We start from the raw sequence: 14,004 nt of genomic DNA, 5'->3' as shown, positions 1-14,004 counted from the left end.
AGGCTGGTGCTTGCCTCTACCTGAGATATTACCTGCCAGCAAAGGTTGACTAGGAGGAGAGCAGATGAATTGGAACAGGGTAATTGAAAAGTTCCTGTATCTTCTGAGCCTGCACAGCTCTCTCTGGGATTCCCTAGAACAAATTATAGCCCATGGGTCAAAAAGCAATATATGTGCTTATAGGCAAAGAATGTTTTTAATTTTTAAAGGGTTTGAAGAAGAGGAAGAAGACTATGCAACCCAAACTACATGTGGTTCAAAGAGCCCAAGATATTTACTACCTGGCCCTTTACATGAAAATTTTGTCAACCCTCTCTTTAGAACATCAGATCCACCTGTGTTTATTTATTTGCTAAATAAGAAGGCATTTCAAACCCAAATACCAATGTGTTCCAGAAGATCTGCTGCTTGGGATTAGCTATATTCCTCTCTATTCATATAGATAATTGAAAAAAATGATAACATTAAAATCCCCAGGCTAGTAAGGACCATTATATGAAGGATTTGACTCTTTCAAATTATCCAGTCCAAACCCCTTCCTTTGGTCATATCTGATCCTGAAGAATCCCATTCAAATATATGTATCACTTATTCTTAGTGATCTTTTCTTATACTTTTTGCTCTTCTTTACAGTAACATTCATTAGTCTAAAAGGTATTCAAGGAGTTCCATAATATGCCTCATTTCTATGGGATAGAAGAAAGATAATCAGAGAAAAAGGTCACCGTACTGAGAAAAACCTAAAAATGCATCCACTATATGTCTTCCCTGTCACCTTTCAGAATTCTGTGAGGAACTAATGTAATAATGCTATATACAAAGACATTCGGGAAAATGTTAATACCTCTCTTATCATCATCGCCATCATTACATCATTTTCACCTTCGTCTCTCTATATTCTTTCCAGAGTCCCTCCTGAACCTCTCCATCTGGCATCCCAACCAGTCAACCACCAGAAGGGAGACCCTGAGCCACATGCAGAAAGTAGCTCTGTTCAAACTCCAGAGCTACTGGCTCCCCAACTTCTACACCCATGCCAAGGTGGCGATGGCCAGCGAGGAGGCCTGCCAGGGTCTGATGCAGGAGTATGAGACGCGCCTGTACAGCATTTGCTGCACCCATGCCGGAGAGCTCCCTCTGAACATGAGCATCAGGAAAAGCCACCATTGCCAAAACCAGTACTCAAGCAGGAAGGCCAAGAAGATGATGTGGCAAATGATAGAAACTGGCCCTTGGTCTTTGGAAGCAAATCCCAAACCAGATAGCAGGACTATGCCAACAGGGGAGATGAGTCCTCCGGAGGAGAAGATGGTTGTGCAAATGCCTTCCCAGACAGTGGCTCCAAAGGAGACAATAATCAGTTCCCTGGAAAATGACAGTCCCTGTGCTAAGAAGTCCACTATGAAGAAATCCAAGGGCCACCTCCACATGGAGGGCCTCTTTGAGACAATGTTCTCTACCCATCTGAGGACTTCCACCCCTATCATTAATCACTCTTCACAGATGACCGTCCAGGAGGCCATCAAGAAAAGCTTCCCCTTGGGGTACACATATTGGGCCCTGTGTGCTGATGTCTATGCAGGGAGTCCCTTTCGGCACCACCTCAAGGAGATGAATTTGAAAGTGGAGACACAACTCCTGGACCTTTGGCAGGACCTGCACCATTTCATCGGTGTGCTGATGAGTAACAGGAAGCACGGGAACGCCATCTTCCGTCACATGCTGGGCCACAGGATCTGTGAGCTCTACTTGAATGAGCAGATTGGTCCATGCTTACCACTCAAATCTCAAACTATTCAGGGCCTGAAGAAGTTGCTGCCTTCTGGGGATGTGACCCCCTGGATTCCCAAAGCCCAGAAGGAGATCTGCAAGGTAAACCTTGCCTCAAAGAAATGGGTTAGTTCCTGCAGCTCAAGTCAAGATTTACCAAACACTTTATCTGGTCATCTATACTTGCTGAGTTAATGATATATACCCACATAAATCTTCACATATTGAAATGCTGCTCAACCTTTTAAGGCACGAGTTTTGCAAGTTTCCATGAATGAGCCAAAACTCTGAAGTAGAATAGAGCAGCAAGGGAGTGGTCAGTATCCACCTTCCCTTGCTCCTCTACTTCCTTATTTTTAGGCTTCCAAAACTATAAAAATCGGAATATTTTAAAGGTAAGTTTTAAGAACTCTGTTACACACATTATGTATTGAAAAGTGGGGACCTCCTTTCCTAAACAAGCCATCAAGGAGATAACCAACTGGGAGGAATGACTTATTATACCAACACATTTCCTAATGAGCCATCAAGGAGATAACCAACTGGGAGGAATGACTTATTATACCAACACATTACATAAAAGCCAAGGAATATCCTGAATACAAAAAGTGAGGCCCATGATTATTGTGTAACCAGAGGCTTGACAGAGAACAAATTGGAAAAGTCAAGTTGGATAACAGATGAGGACCAAATAAAAGGGTCTGCTTATAGAGCAATGGTGGGGTGGGGGAACCACGGGGACAGCACAATCCCTACCACAAAGCTATTAAGGATGGGGCATTTTATTATCCCTAGGCCTGAAGAACTGAGGAGAGAGAGCAATTACTAGAATCAGGAGAGAAAAAGCTATCTGGAGTGAGACATGGCAGGAACTGTAGTCATCGCTTAAGAGATATAGCCAGTCCACAGTGATCCAGATGGGATCTTCTGCTTTCCTATTTCCTGCCAGGATACCTCCCAAGGTGAACCCAATCAGAGGATAAGAGAGCCTGTTGGTGTACTCTACGCAGGTTAATCTGCTAAGGTGTAGCAAGATAAAGGGTAGAGAGTAGACCTGGAGGAGCAAAAATGGATATAAACATGTACTTATTTAGTGCTTACAATGCATTTGCCTTATAAATCACGTGCATGCACCTTGTCTCCTTCTGCATCTTAGTAACTCCAAGAGGCAGACAGCATTGTATTGTGGTCTTTGTTGTACACATGAGAAAGCTGAGACTCAGGGAGGCTCAGTAAATCAGCCTGAAGATACAAACTGGCTAGTAGATGAACCAGGATCAGAACTCAGGTGTTCTCAGTGTCAAGTCCTTCTCGATTTCCCACGTCATGATTACCAGGGAATAGACATGCAGGGAGTATCGGACCAGAGCAGTGCAGTAAATCTACAGCTATAGTTTTCCTTAGCCCAATTCTTGACTAATGAAACCCTAGGGCTTCCCTGTCTCTTGTAGAGGTGGGATCGGAGGCTTAGATTGGGGCTATATTTCCTGGATCAACAGATTATCACAGTAAAGCCCCCTACCTACAAAAATATCGAAAATATTGATAAATAGGTAAGATTGGACTATCACAGTTTCTCAGACTAAAGATCTTGATATCATCCTTAAAACACCTACTCCTCTCACACCCAGGTCTACCATATTGGTGAATTCTGTTGGCTTAACGTTAAAAATCTATGCACAAGTCCATCACTCCTCCCTCCCCTTGTTAGAATAACTCTCATCCTCAGCACAGAGCAAGGAGTTCTATAGACATTGGCAGAGATATGTGAGAGGCTAATTAGGATGACAAGTAATTAAACAAAAAGTTCCTTAATTAGATAAAGAGAGAATCTAACAGAAAGTAGATTAGAGGTTACCAAGAGCTTAGAGGAGGAAAATGGGAAGTAACTTCTTAGAGGTTAGAGTTTCTGTTTGGGATGATGAAAAATCTTTGGAAAAAGAAATGATTGTACATACATTGTACATATAGTTAATGTCACTGACTCATTCACTTAAAATAGTTAATATGGAAAATTTTGTGTTATATATATTTTACCATGATTAAAAAACTTTAAAGAAAATAAGACTAAAGGTACAAAGAACACTGAGATTTAGTGAGATGGGCAGACAAAAGTGAGTTTTGATTATAACATCTCTACTTTCTCAAAATTTGGTCTTAGGTTTCTACCTGGGTACTTCTGATCCTTGATTTTCTCATCAGTACATTGGGGATTATATGACTCTCTTTAATAAAGACACTTATGTATACAATGTCCAGCAAGTAGTATGTACACAAATATTTACACTCTTCCAACCCTTTTCAGACCCATAGAACCTTAGACCAGGACAGGGCCTCTCAGGTTTCTCTCATCCTCCCTCTTATTATACAGACAGTGGACCAAGACCAAAAGCCTCTCTGTGGTTTGCTGACAAGTGCTGAGTCAGTGATCAGATTCCTTCTCAGTCTATTGCAAGGTTAGCAAACTATAACCCAGGAGCCAAATTCAGTTTACCATGTGCACTTGTGTGACCAGCAACCTACAAGATTGCTTTACATATTTTAAATGGTAGAAAAACATGAAAAGAGAAATGTAACATGACACAGAGATATTATATAAAATCCAAATTTCCACATCTACAAATAAGTTTTATTGCAACACAACTATACCCATTTGTTTACACATTGTCACATGCTACAACTGCAGAACAGAGTACTTCCAACAGAGACCAGATACCCCAAACACCTGAAATAAAACATGCTTCTTGGTCTATCGCCTCACACACTGCTCTGAGGAGGGGCCAGGAAAGTTTATCAAGTGATGAACACACTCGATCTGAAAGAAACTCTAATATACCACTACAAAAAACAAGGATAAGGTTTTTAAATACTATTTTATTGTATGTATTATCCATTACTGTTATTTTGCTGTTATGTGATTAACTTTTCAAATGAAAAATTCTCTATTAAGTATAACTTCTTAAGCCAATTTGATGATTTATTCATAAAATATTACAGTCATAAATCTTGTAAACTGGAAGGGACATTAATAGGGTATTCATTTCACTATGCTCTGTTACCATTCATATTTAATATATATGTAGAGCTTAGAGCTTATTCATTTGTCAATGGCATTATATTACATTATATATTTATTGCCAGGATTCAATAAGTGAGCTGTGTTTGCTCAGGAATAATCTTCACTCCAGTACCCCAAGAACTCAGCTCTGTTACATTGCTAAAATATATATATATATATGTGTATATATATATATTTATACACACACACACACATATATATACATATATATATATATATATATACATATATGTACACACTGTACCTTTAAACTCACCTTTTGGCAGCATGATTGGGGTGGTTTATGGAGAGAATCTTATGTTTTTAAAATGTTATTACTGGCAACTCATTACCTGCAAAATCATGCCCCGTTTACTTAGCCAGACATTCACGTCCTTCATGCACAGTACAGCCACCCTCCCTGCCTCATCTCTTGCCACTCCACAGGCCCTTGCGGTTTTCCCATGAATGGTGCATTCCCACCATTCTCCAGCCTGTCCCTTCCCATTTCTGTACCTTTGCCTGAGCCCGTTCCACCCTGGAACGCCCTCTACTCAACTTGCCTGTGGTGGACGTCTGCTTATCCTGCAAAGTGCAAATTCTAATTTAAATTTCCTCGCCTTTATGAATTCTTCCTGGGTTTTTCCTGACTAGAGCATGAGCCATAGGTCCCTCCTTTCTGTACCCACGAAATGTTGTCCGTGTACCTATCACAGCCTGTGTCATGCTGCTGCCCAGCCTCCTGGGAGGCGAGCTCCTTGGAACAGGGCTCAGAGCCCATTCATCTTCGTACTTCCAGCAATCGGCACAGCACCTGGCACAGAGCAGCCACTCTGAAAATATTTGTCAAAGAAATAAATGAAAATGAGAGGGTGCCTTAACAAATTTAGTCAAGCACTAATGCATAGCTTTTGTCATTTAAGGTATGAAATGCTGTTCCCGAGGGTGTAAGGTCTTCAAGTGGGAGATGTAAGAGCAGGACCATCAAAGGAGTTGCTTGGTTTTCTGGGTCATTTTGAGAATCATAAGACAGTACTTGGGAAAAGAACCAAGTGGTATGCAGATGTTACATAATTGTTGTGTAGATGATTATGTCTCTGTTTAAGTGTGTATTTATTGCTATTCTTGGAGGCTTAGTCTATGAGCTGCTATGTTCAGAGAAATGCAGGCTTACCTATTGGTTGGTCATAGCTGATGTGTGCAGTGCCTTCAGATCTCTAATTTGGAGACTCGAGAATCCATGGGGGACACAAAATGGAAAGATTCAGCAAGCTGAGCATCACCTCCTAATTCTTGTGTTGTGTTTGGATTTTAGATACTCAGCCCCTACTATAATGAGTTCCTGAATGAAGAGGACTACTGGTTTCTCATTTTCACAGTAGGAGGGACTTTGGGTTGGGGAGGAATTTGGGATTGAGGAAAGAGAAGTCTTATTTGATTGAGGGAACAGGAGAAGGTGGTTTTAGAAGACTTATTTGTCAAACTAAATGAAATTATGACTTATTCCTGGAGGCAACTGGAGATTGGCACAGTCCCCCATATTCTAAAGATAAAAACCACTCAAGGAAAAAGACTCAGTGCAAAGCTGACTTTGAAGAAGTCAGACTCATATAGAAAGGTTTCCCTTTTGGAAAATGGGTTTGATTAAAAGAGGGTGGGGTCCAGTGTGTAAGAGAGTATTGGCTCTTAATAGATTGAAGACGGTCAGCACAAGGCTGGGTAAGGAGGACTGAGGTATTACAAAACTCCTGCTTCTGGTCTAATACCTGTGTCAAACACTGCCGGCTCCCCACCGGCTTCTCTTAGACTCAGACTCGGTTCATCAAAGCCCGGGGGCATAAAAGAAAATCTGTAAGCAAAGAAGAGCACATTCTTCTTTATAAGAGGATTCAGCAATCTCTGGAGTTAAGCCAGGCTTTGGCGAACATGGAGGAAATGGATTCTATGCAGTGGCCAAAGGTAGCTACTGAGGACCTCCGCCAAGCTGGGTCTCTCCGGGTAGAACTGCAGTCTCCAGTGTTTCTGGAAGGTAAGATATGTCGCTGGGGCTTCTTTTGTTGTTGTTGTTGTTATTTGTTTGCTTACCCTTCTAGGAAACTGGAAAATTTTAATTATTTAACAGTGAATATTTACGTCAGCACTGTGGGATACAAAAATTACCACATTTGATCTTTAAAATAACCTAGGCAGTTAATTTCTAAGTAACTGAGGCCCAGAGAGGATGATCTCCCCAAGGTCCCAACCACCCTAAGTGAGAGGCCAGCTTTGAATTCTGACAGACTGCTGCGCCCCCTACTGGTTCTGAGAAAGCCAGAGCAGCTCACCTTGGCAAACTCCTGCCCATTCAAACATCTCCACTGTTAAGAACAAACTTTTAGGTTGATGCATCTAACATTCCACCTCACCACCTGACTCCCAGAACCAGGTCCCAAGGGCGTTTCTATGAAAGATTTTAGCCACCTACCTCCCCTAACATAGCTCAGCAGCCCACCCAGGCAGAGGAGAGAAAAGGTTGGGAGCATTTTTGTCCCTGAGGTCTGGGATTATATCCTGGTTCCACTGTGGACTGTGTTTACTTGAGCAATGTACTTAACCTCTGCTTAACTCCCAGTTTTCTCATCTGCAAAATGGAAATAATAACCGATTTCTGAAGGTAACTCCAGGTCATCTACAAAAGCTCTCATCACGGTGTTTGGCAATGGCAAGAGCCCAATTAATGTTGACCAGCATTATTCAAGTTCAAATACATTTTATTATTGAATTATCAGTGATGAGGCAGTTGGAGAACTTCAGGATTTCTCAAACTTCAATCCACATTAAATACAGCTGATCTCACGATTCCTGAAATATATGACTACATAAATGTATGCACATATATGGAAAAAACTTTTCACAAAGTAATAGTTACCCTTATTACATAAGAAAAGGTATCTAGCATTCTGTTTGATCCTATTTCATGTTGTAAAAGCTAATGATGCCTCAGTTCATCTTTGGATATACTAATAAGCCCTGAACTATACTCTGAAAAACACTGTCAAAGTAGGAGTAAGCAGAAGTTTTTGTAAATGACACTTACTCGGTGACCGTGGGCAAGTTACTTCATCTTTCTGAACCTCACTTATGCAGCTATAGAATAGGGAGAAAGAGTTGTTGTTGGCTGGGTCACTGAGATTAGTGGTAATAAAAGAAAGCAAGTGGCTCAAGATTGCAAGTTCAAAGCCAGCCTCAGAAACTTAGCAAGGCCCTAAGCAACTTGACACCCTTAGGTGACACCCTGTCTCAAAATAAAGTGTAAAAAAGGACTGGGAATGTGGCTCAGAGGTTAAGTGCCTCTGAGTTCAATGCTGGGTAAGATCACCCCTCAGAGCCATGCTTGGGCATAGTTATTTAAATCTAGCATGGACAGTCCCTCTTTTTTTTACCTCAGCAGTTACACCTTACCTCTGAAACCTGAACTTTCCAGAATTTCTCCCAGAAACCATGACAAAAGTGGAAGACAGGATGGCAGTGAAAAACACCACATGCATGCTGGGTGATGGGCATTAGCTGGGGGCCTCTGGAGAGTCAGGCATGGCCAGGAAGAGGGAGAACCGTGCTCCACAGATCCCTTCCTCCCTCAGCAAGCTTCTTCACTTCCTTTACCACTGCTCCCGGGAGCACAAGTCTGCCCTGAAAAAGACTTTCTTTGTATTTGTTCAAATCGGGGCCTTGAATCCCAGGCAGGCTGAAGCTTCCACTCACGCTGCACTGTAAAGTCACAGAGCGCCAGAGCTAGGATGCTCTCACCTTTTACGTGGAGAAACAGAGTCCCAGGAAGGTGAAGGGACTTTGCCAAGGTTGCTTGGTGAGGGAGAGCTTGACCAGGGCCTAGAAACCTGGATCCATTGAGAAACAACCTGCCGCTCTCACCGCGGTGGCTGGATGGTCCTGACAGACAGATGGCGGGGATGACAAGAGGACAGTGGCATTAAGTACTGGACTGAATGGAGCCGTCCAGAAGAACTCTGTGCAACTGGATGAACTGTGAACACCAAAAGTCAACACAAAGCAGTGGTTTCCTCTTGGGAGGAGAACAAGTGCTGCGTTTCTGTTTCTACAGTCCAGAACATTCTAAAATTTCCCTTGCTAGCTCAGCCTTCTTGCCCCACCACATTTTTGATACAAAGATATTACCTCTCAATTCACCATGCATTACCAGAAATCATGTATGGCTACTTTTAGGGAAAAAAAAAAAAAACCACCCCAAAGAACAATGATTTGCCATTATTGATGCTGTTTGGATACATGAACTGCCAGTTCTAAAATTAATTCCAGAAGTCAAAGCCAAGAACAAGAATGGTCCTCCCATTATTTGCCATGTATTATCCTTAAGTACATCAAATTTCTGAAGCAATAGCAAATATTTGAGAATCATCCCAAACTCCACCTTACAAAAGATGGTTGCTTTGAATGGTCACCAGTCATCTGAATGAGATGTCTCTTGTATATGCATCGACAAGTAGCTCTTTCTACATCATGTATGCTAGCATCTCTCAGGCAGAAAATCTCCATGGGCCAGGCCCTCCAGAGGGCAGAATCCTCCCATTCTAGAGGGGAGAAGCCTGTGTTTCCTTGCTCCTAATTGGGCTTAGAAAACTTGTGTTCTTTATGTAAGCATTCCACCAAAACACTGTTGTCCTATTTAAGTTACATTTTACAGCCATATGCCCAAGAAAAGTAAATGAGTCTTTGAACCTGAAGTGGATAACTAGACGCTATCTCTGTTTTCCCTTATTCACAGACATAAACAAATTGACCTTCGAGGAACTCTGCTTTAAGTATCCAAAGCTGGCCATAAAGAAGATCAGTGAGGACTACAAATTATACTGTGAGAAAGTACCTAACTTAGGCAAGTGTTTAAACTTGTGGGTAGATTTGAAGCTATTAGGTTTTCTCAAATCTAAGAAAATTTTCAAACTCTGGGGACAAAAATCGAAAGAGGAACCATACTTTGTCATGGAGATGTGGTCAAAAGGTACTGACTCTCTTTCCTTCTTTCCTTCCTTCCTTCCTTCCTTCCTTCCTTCCTTCCTTCCTTCTTTCCTTCCTCCCTCCCTCCCTTTTTCTTTCTTTTTTGCCTCCCACAACACCATAGGAGGGTATTAGGAAAATGAGATGTAATTATAAATTGTCAAACATAGTGATGATTAAGATTGTTCATTCCTAATCTTCTGTCATTTAGGGGTTTCACATGCTGTGCATTCTTCTCCTGCCAAGTTTCCTGGAGTCAGAGATTGTGGAAGGACGTTTGTTAGGGGTCTTCCTGGGAATAGCTCCTCTAAAGGAGTGAGGAGAGCAGCACTGGGCAGAGGTGGAGGTGGACTGTCAACTGTGAGCCAGTTGGCAGATCACATAGGAAATCCCGAAGCTAGGATGGCCCTCCAGAGTTGTCCCTCGCTGGAGCAAGGGACCTGGGCCTTTGAACTTCCACGTGGACCCAGATGGGATGTGGACACCCCTGGGGCGGATATGCTTTGGGTCAAGCGGTTTCCTTTGGCTGGGCAGCTCCCAGAGGGAGCTCAGTGGGGGCCACCAGCAGCCAGCACTCCAGGCAGTTAGGGGTGAATGCTTTGATCCTAAAGAGAGGATGTAGACGGCATTCAGTAGCACCCACTACCGCCTGCTTGCTTTGTATAGTAATTTCATCCCATCCCAGAATACCTTCTCTGGGGACTGGGTTGGTTTCTTTTCCTTGGGAACTTATTCTAGAAAGGCTGGTCTATAGTACTATAATTTTTCTAATGCTAATTCTTCTTGTCTTCTCTCATCCTATATTCTCCTCTTGTTCAACCAGTATCTCTGCTGGTCTTGGGGGATGAGTTTCATCTCTGATGTCTCTGTCTGGTCATCATGACTTCTTGGGCTATGGACACTTCCTTCATCAATTTATAATCAAAATTGAACTAGAGAGTATCACGAGTGACAAGTGAATTCTCACGATCCCAGTAATTAGGATCACTTATCCTATCAGTATAATGACCTTTGTTGCCTGCTGGCCTCTTGACATGAAGAGTTTAAAGTGAATGGACACCTACTCTGTCTTCTAGGAGCATTCCCTCTCAAGGAAGCAGAATCTCTAGACTGGCACTGTATACGGGATCCACACACCATGTGGTCACTGAGTTTTTGAAATGTGACTGAAACAAATGGGTTGAATAAAATAATAAAAGGAACATTTCTACTTTCATTCTTTGGTTCCTGGAACCTTGTACTCTACCTGCCAGGGATACAGTACTTTATATAGTCTTTGATTTTTTCTAGGGGTTGATGTTCCATTTTACCCAGGTATCATCTCCAAACCAGATTTGTGGCTATACTTTCAAAAAGTAACTCTATCACCCTATCAAGCCAGCAGCTCTCAAAGAACAGGCAGATCCCATCATGCTGGGACCTAGTGGCATTGCATGCTTGCTTTGCTGCAAGCATATTCTCTGGTGAGAGTTATGTGAGATCCCGTGTAGGGATCAAATGCTCATCGGCCCTGGAGAACAGTGCTAACTGAGGCCTTGCAAGTAGGCCTCCTTCTCAGTTTCAGTGGAGATGAATTGCTACTCCTTCCAGGTTATAAGGGATGCAATGGTAATGAACTGTAAGGGATGCAAGGGTAATTTATTTATCACCAAGTAGATAATTGGTCTAATGAAAGTAGAAATGTAGCTTATAGGAAAAGGGTGGAATTAATTTTAATTATCTTTGTTATGGATGCTAATGTACTGGGGGCTCTGCATTTGTCACTATTGGTGGCAGGTTGAATGTCTGGCAGCAGCCATAGCTAAGCCAGCCATGGTGAGTGTGGGGGTCCATACTATAGGGTCCCTACAAACACTCCATCCTGGCCATCTAGGTACTGGTACTGTTAATGGGCTCGGAGACTTGCTGGCATCAACTGGCTGGTTGATCCTGTCTAGTTGGGTTTTTGTGCTATTGAGAGTGTTGCTGCAATCAGTTCTTCTCAATGGACAGAGCCGGAGAGCATGTATACATATGTGTACCCATAGAGATAAATCGATGTCTATGCTTACTTCTGATCTCTCTCCATACATTGAAAGTTTTGAGCTAACATTAATACCCTCGATTCAATCCAACACTATTTGGCTCACTCTAGTTTTCTCTTTTTACATATTTGTTCTCTAACAATGGGAAACCTTGCTCCAGTATCCTCAATTTGATTTAGTTGGCTCACCCTCGTCTTGTGACTGATCCTCTGTCTCCACTCCACCCTGTTCTCCTCCTGAATGCTCTTTTCCCCTTACCTGGGCTCCACGCACGGGTGCCTGGGCACCTCCACGCACCTCCTCTGAGGGGATCCCTCCTCACTCTGCTCCCTCTGCTCCCTCTGACTACCTGTGCCAGGCCACCACTCTGCATGGTCACCTTCCGCATGCCTGGCCTTATCTGTCCCTTCTGTGGATGCTTTTCTCCTTTCGCTTTTACTCTGTCACCCCTCACCAAGTTAGCCCTTTAAATGGAGTCCCAACCTGTGCAGGTTCTGGTCCCTCATGGGCCACACCGAGTGGGATATCTTTCTCACTCTGCCCAAATTCCAGTACTGCACACCGGCTTGCCCCCTGTACTCCAGCCTGAGTTCATCTCACCCGACTCAGACTCCCCACCCAGGGCCAGACTTTCCATTATGTCCTCCTCATCCTGCTTCAGTTCTGACCCTACTCACCTGGTTGGGCTTCAGAACCCAGTGCAGGAAAGCCTCACGGGGAAGTTCTTCTCACCCTACCTGGGATCAGACATCCTCCTGTGTTACTCTGGTTCGTTCCTCCGTTTGGTGTTATCACTTACTTGTTCTGCCCTAATAATTTCAGAACTTAATTGTTTAGACTATAAAGTCATCATTTCAGTTTTTTAATTTTTTAAATTTTTTTATTTTTACACACTGAATTTTGATTCATTATACACAAAGGGGTACAACTTTTCATTCCTATGGTTGTACACAATGTAGATTCACACCATTCATGTAATCATATATATACATAGGGTAATACTGTCTCATTCTACTATCTTTTCCTCCCACACCCCCTTCCACCCCATTTTCCTGTACACCATCCAAATTTCCTTCATTCTTCTCTCCCCCACCCCCCACCACCTACCCCCCTTGTTATGTATCGTCATCCACTTATCAGAGAAAACATTCAGCATTTGGTTTTATGGGCATGGCCTATTTCACTTAGCATGATATTCTCCAACTTCATCCATTTACCAGCAAATGCCATAATTTTATTCTTCTTAATGGCTGAGTAATATTCCACTGTGTGTATATATACCACAGTTTCCTTATCCATTCATCAGTTGAAGGGCATCTCGGTTGGTTCCACAATCTAGCTATTGTGAATTGAGCTGCCATGAACATTGATGTGGCTGCATCACTGTACTATGCTGATTTTAAGTCCTTTAGGTATAGGTCAAGGAGTGGGATAGCTGGGTCAAATTGTGGGTCCATTCCAAGCTTTCTGAGGAATGCCCATACTGTTTTCCAAAGTGACTGCATCAATTTGCAACTCCACCAACAATGTATGAGTGTGTCTTTTTCCACACATTCACACCAACACTTGTTATTGCTTGTGTTCTTGATAATAACCATTTTAATTGGAGTTAGATGAAATCTTAGGATGGTTTTAATTTGCATTTCTCTAATTACTAGAGATGATGAGCACTTTTTCATATATTTGTATATATCACCTGTATATCTTCTTCAGTGAAGTGTCTGCCCATTTCCTTAGCCCATTTATTGATTGGGTTCTATGTATTTTTGGTGTAAAGTTTTTGAAGTTCTTTATAAACTTTGAAGATAGTGCTATGTCTGAAGTGTGTGTGGAAAAGATTTTCTCCCACTCTGTAGGATCTCTTTTCACATTATTGATTTTTTCCTTTGCTGAGAAAAATATTTTTAGTTTGAATCTATCCCATTTATTGATTCTTGTTTTTATTTCTTATGCTATGGGGGTCTTGTTAAGGAAGTCTGGTCCTAAGCCAACGTGATGGAGATTCGGGCCTACTCTTTCTTCTATTTGGTGAAGGGTCTCAGGTCTAATTCCTAGATCCTTGATCCATTTTGAGTTGAGTTTTGTACAGGGTGAGAGATAGGGGTTTAATTTCATTTTACTATATATGAATTTCCAGTTTTC

At 42.2% G+C, this 14,004-nt stretch overlaps 1 protein-coding gene across 1 annotated transcript in view; it reads left to right on the top strand.

Moving 5' to 3' along the window:
* Positions 1 to 14,004, top strand: part of RGSL1 (regulator of G protein signaling like 1) — a gene marked incomplete at both ends in the record, with an annotated part of 59,804 nt that overhangs the window by 13,022 nt on the left and 32,778 nt on the right. The window contains 4 exons of the mRNA XM_079107306.1: positions 908 to 1,872; positions 6,144 to 6,206; positions 6,635 to 6,857; positions 9,609 to 9,716. Of these exons, the coding sequence (XP_078963432.1) occupies positions 908 to 1,872; positions 6,144 to 6,206; positions 6,635 to 6,857; positions 9,609 to 9,716 (1,359 nt within the window). The remainder of the gene's footprint in view (positions 1 to 907; positions 1,873 to 6,143; positions 6,207 to 6,634; positions 6,858 to 9,608; positions 9,717 to 14,004) is intronic.

Source organism: Sciurus vulgaris (genome assembly GCF_902686455.1).
Source record: "Sciurus vulgaris genome assembly, chromosome: 12".
NCBI lineage: Eukaryota > Metazoa > Chordata > Mammalia > Rodentia > Sciuridae > Sciurus > Sciurus vulgaris.
Note: the sequence above shows the minus strand (reverse complement) of the source record. Positions and strands in the feature narration are given on the sequence as shown.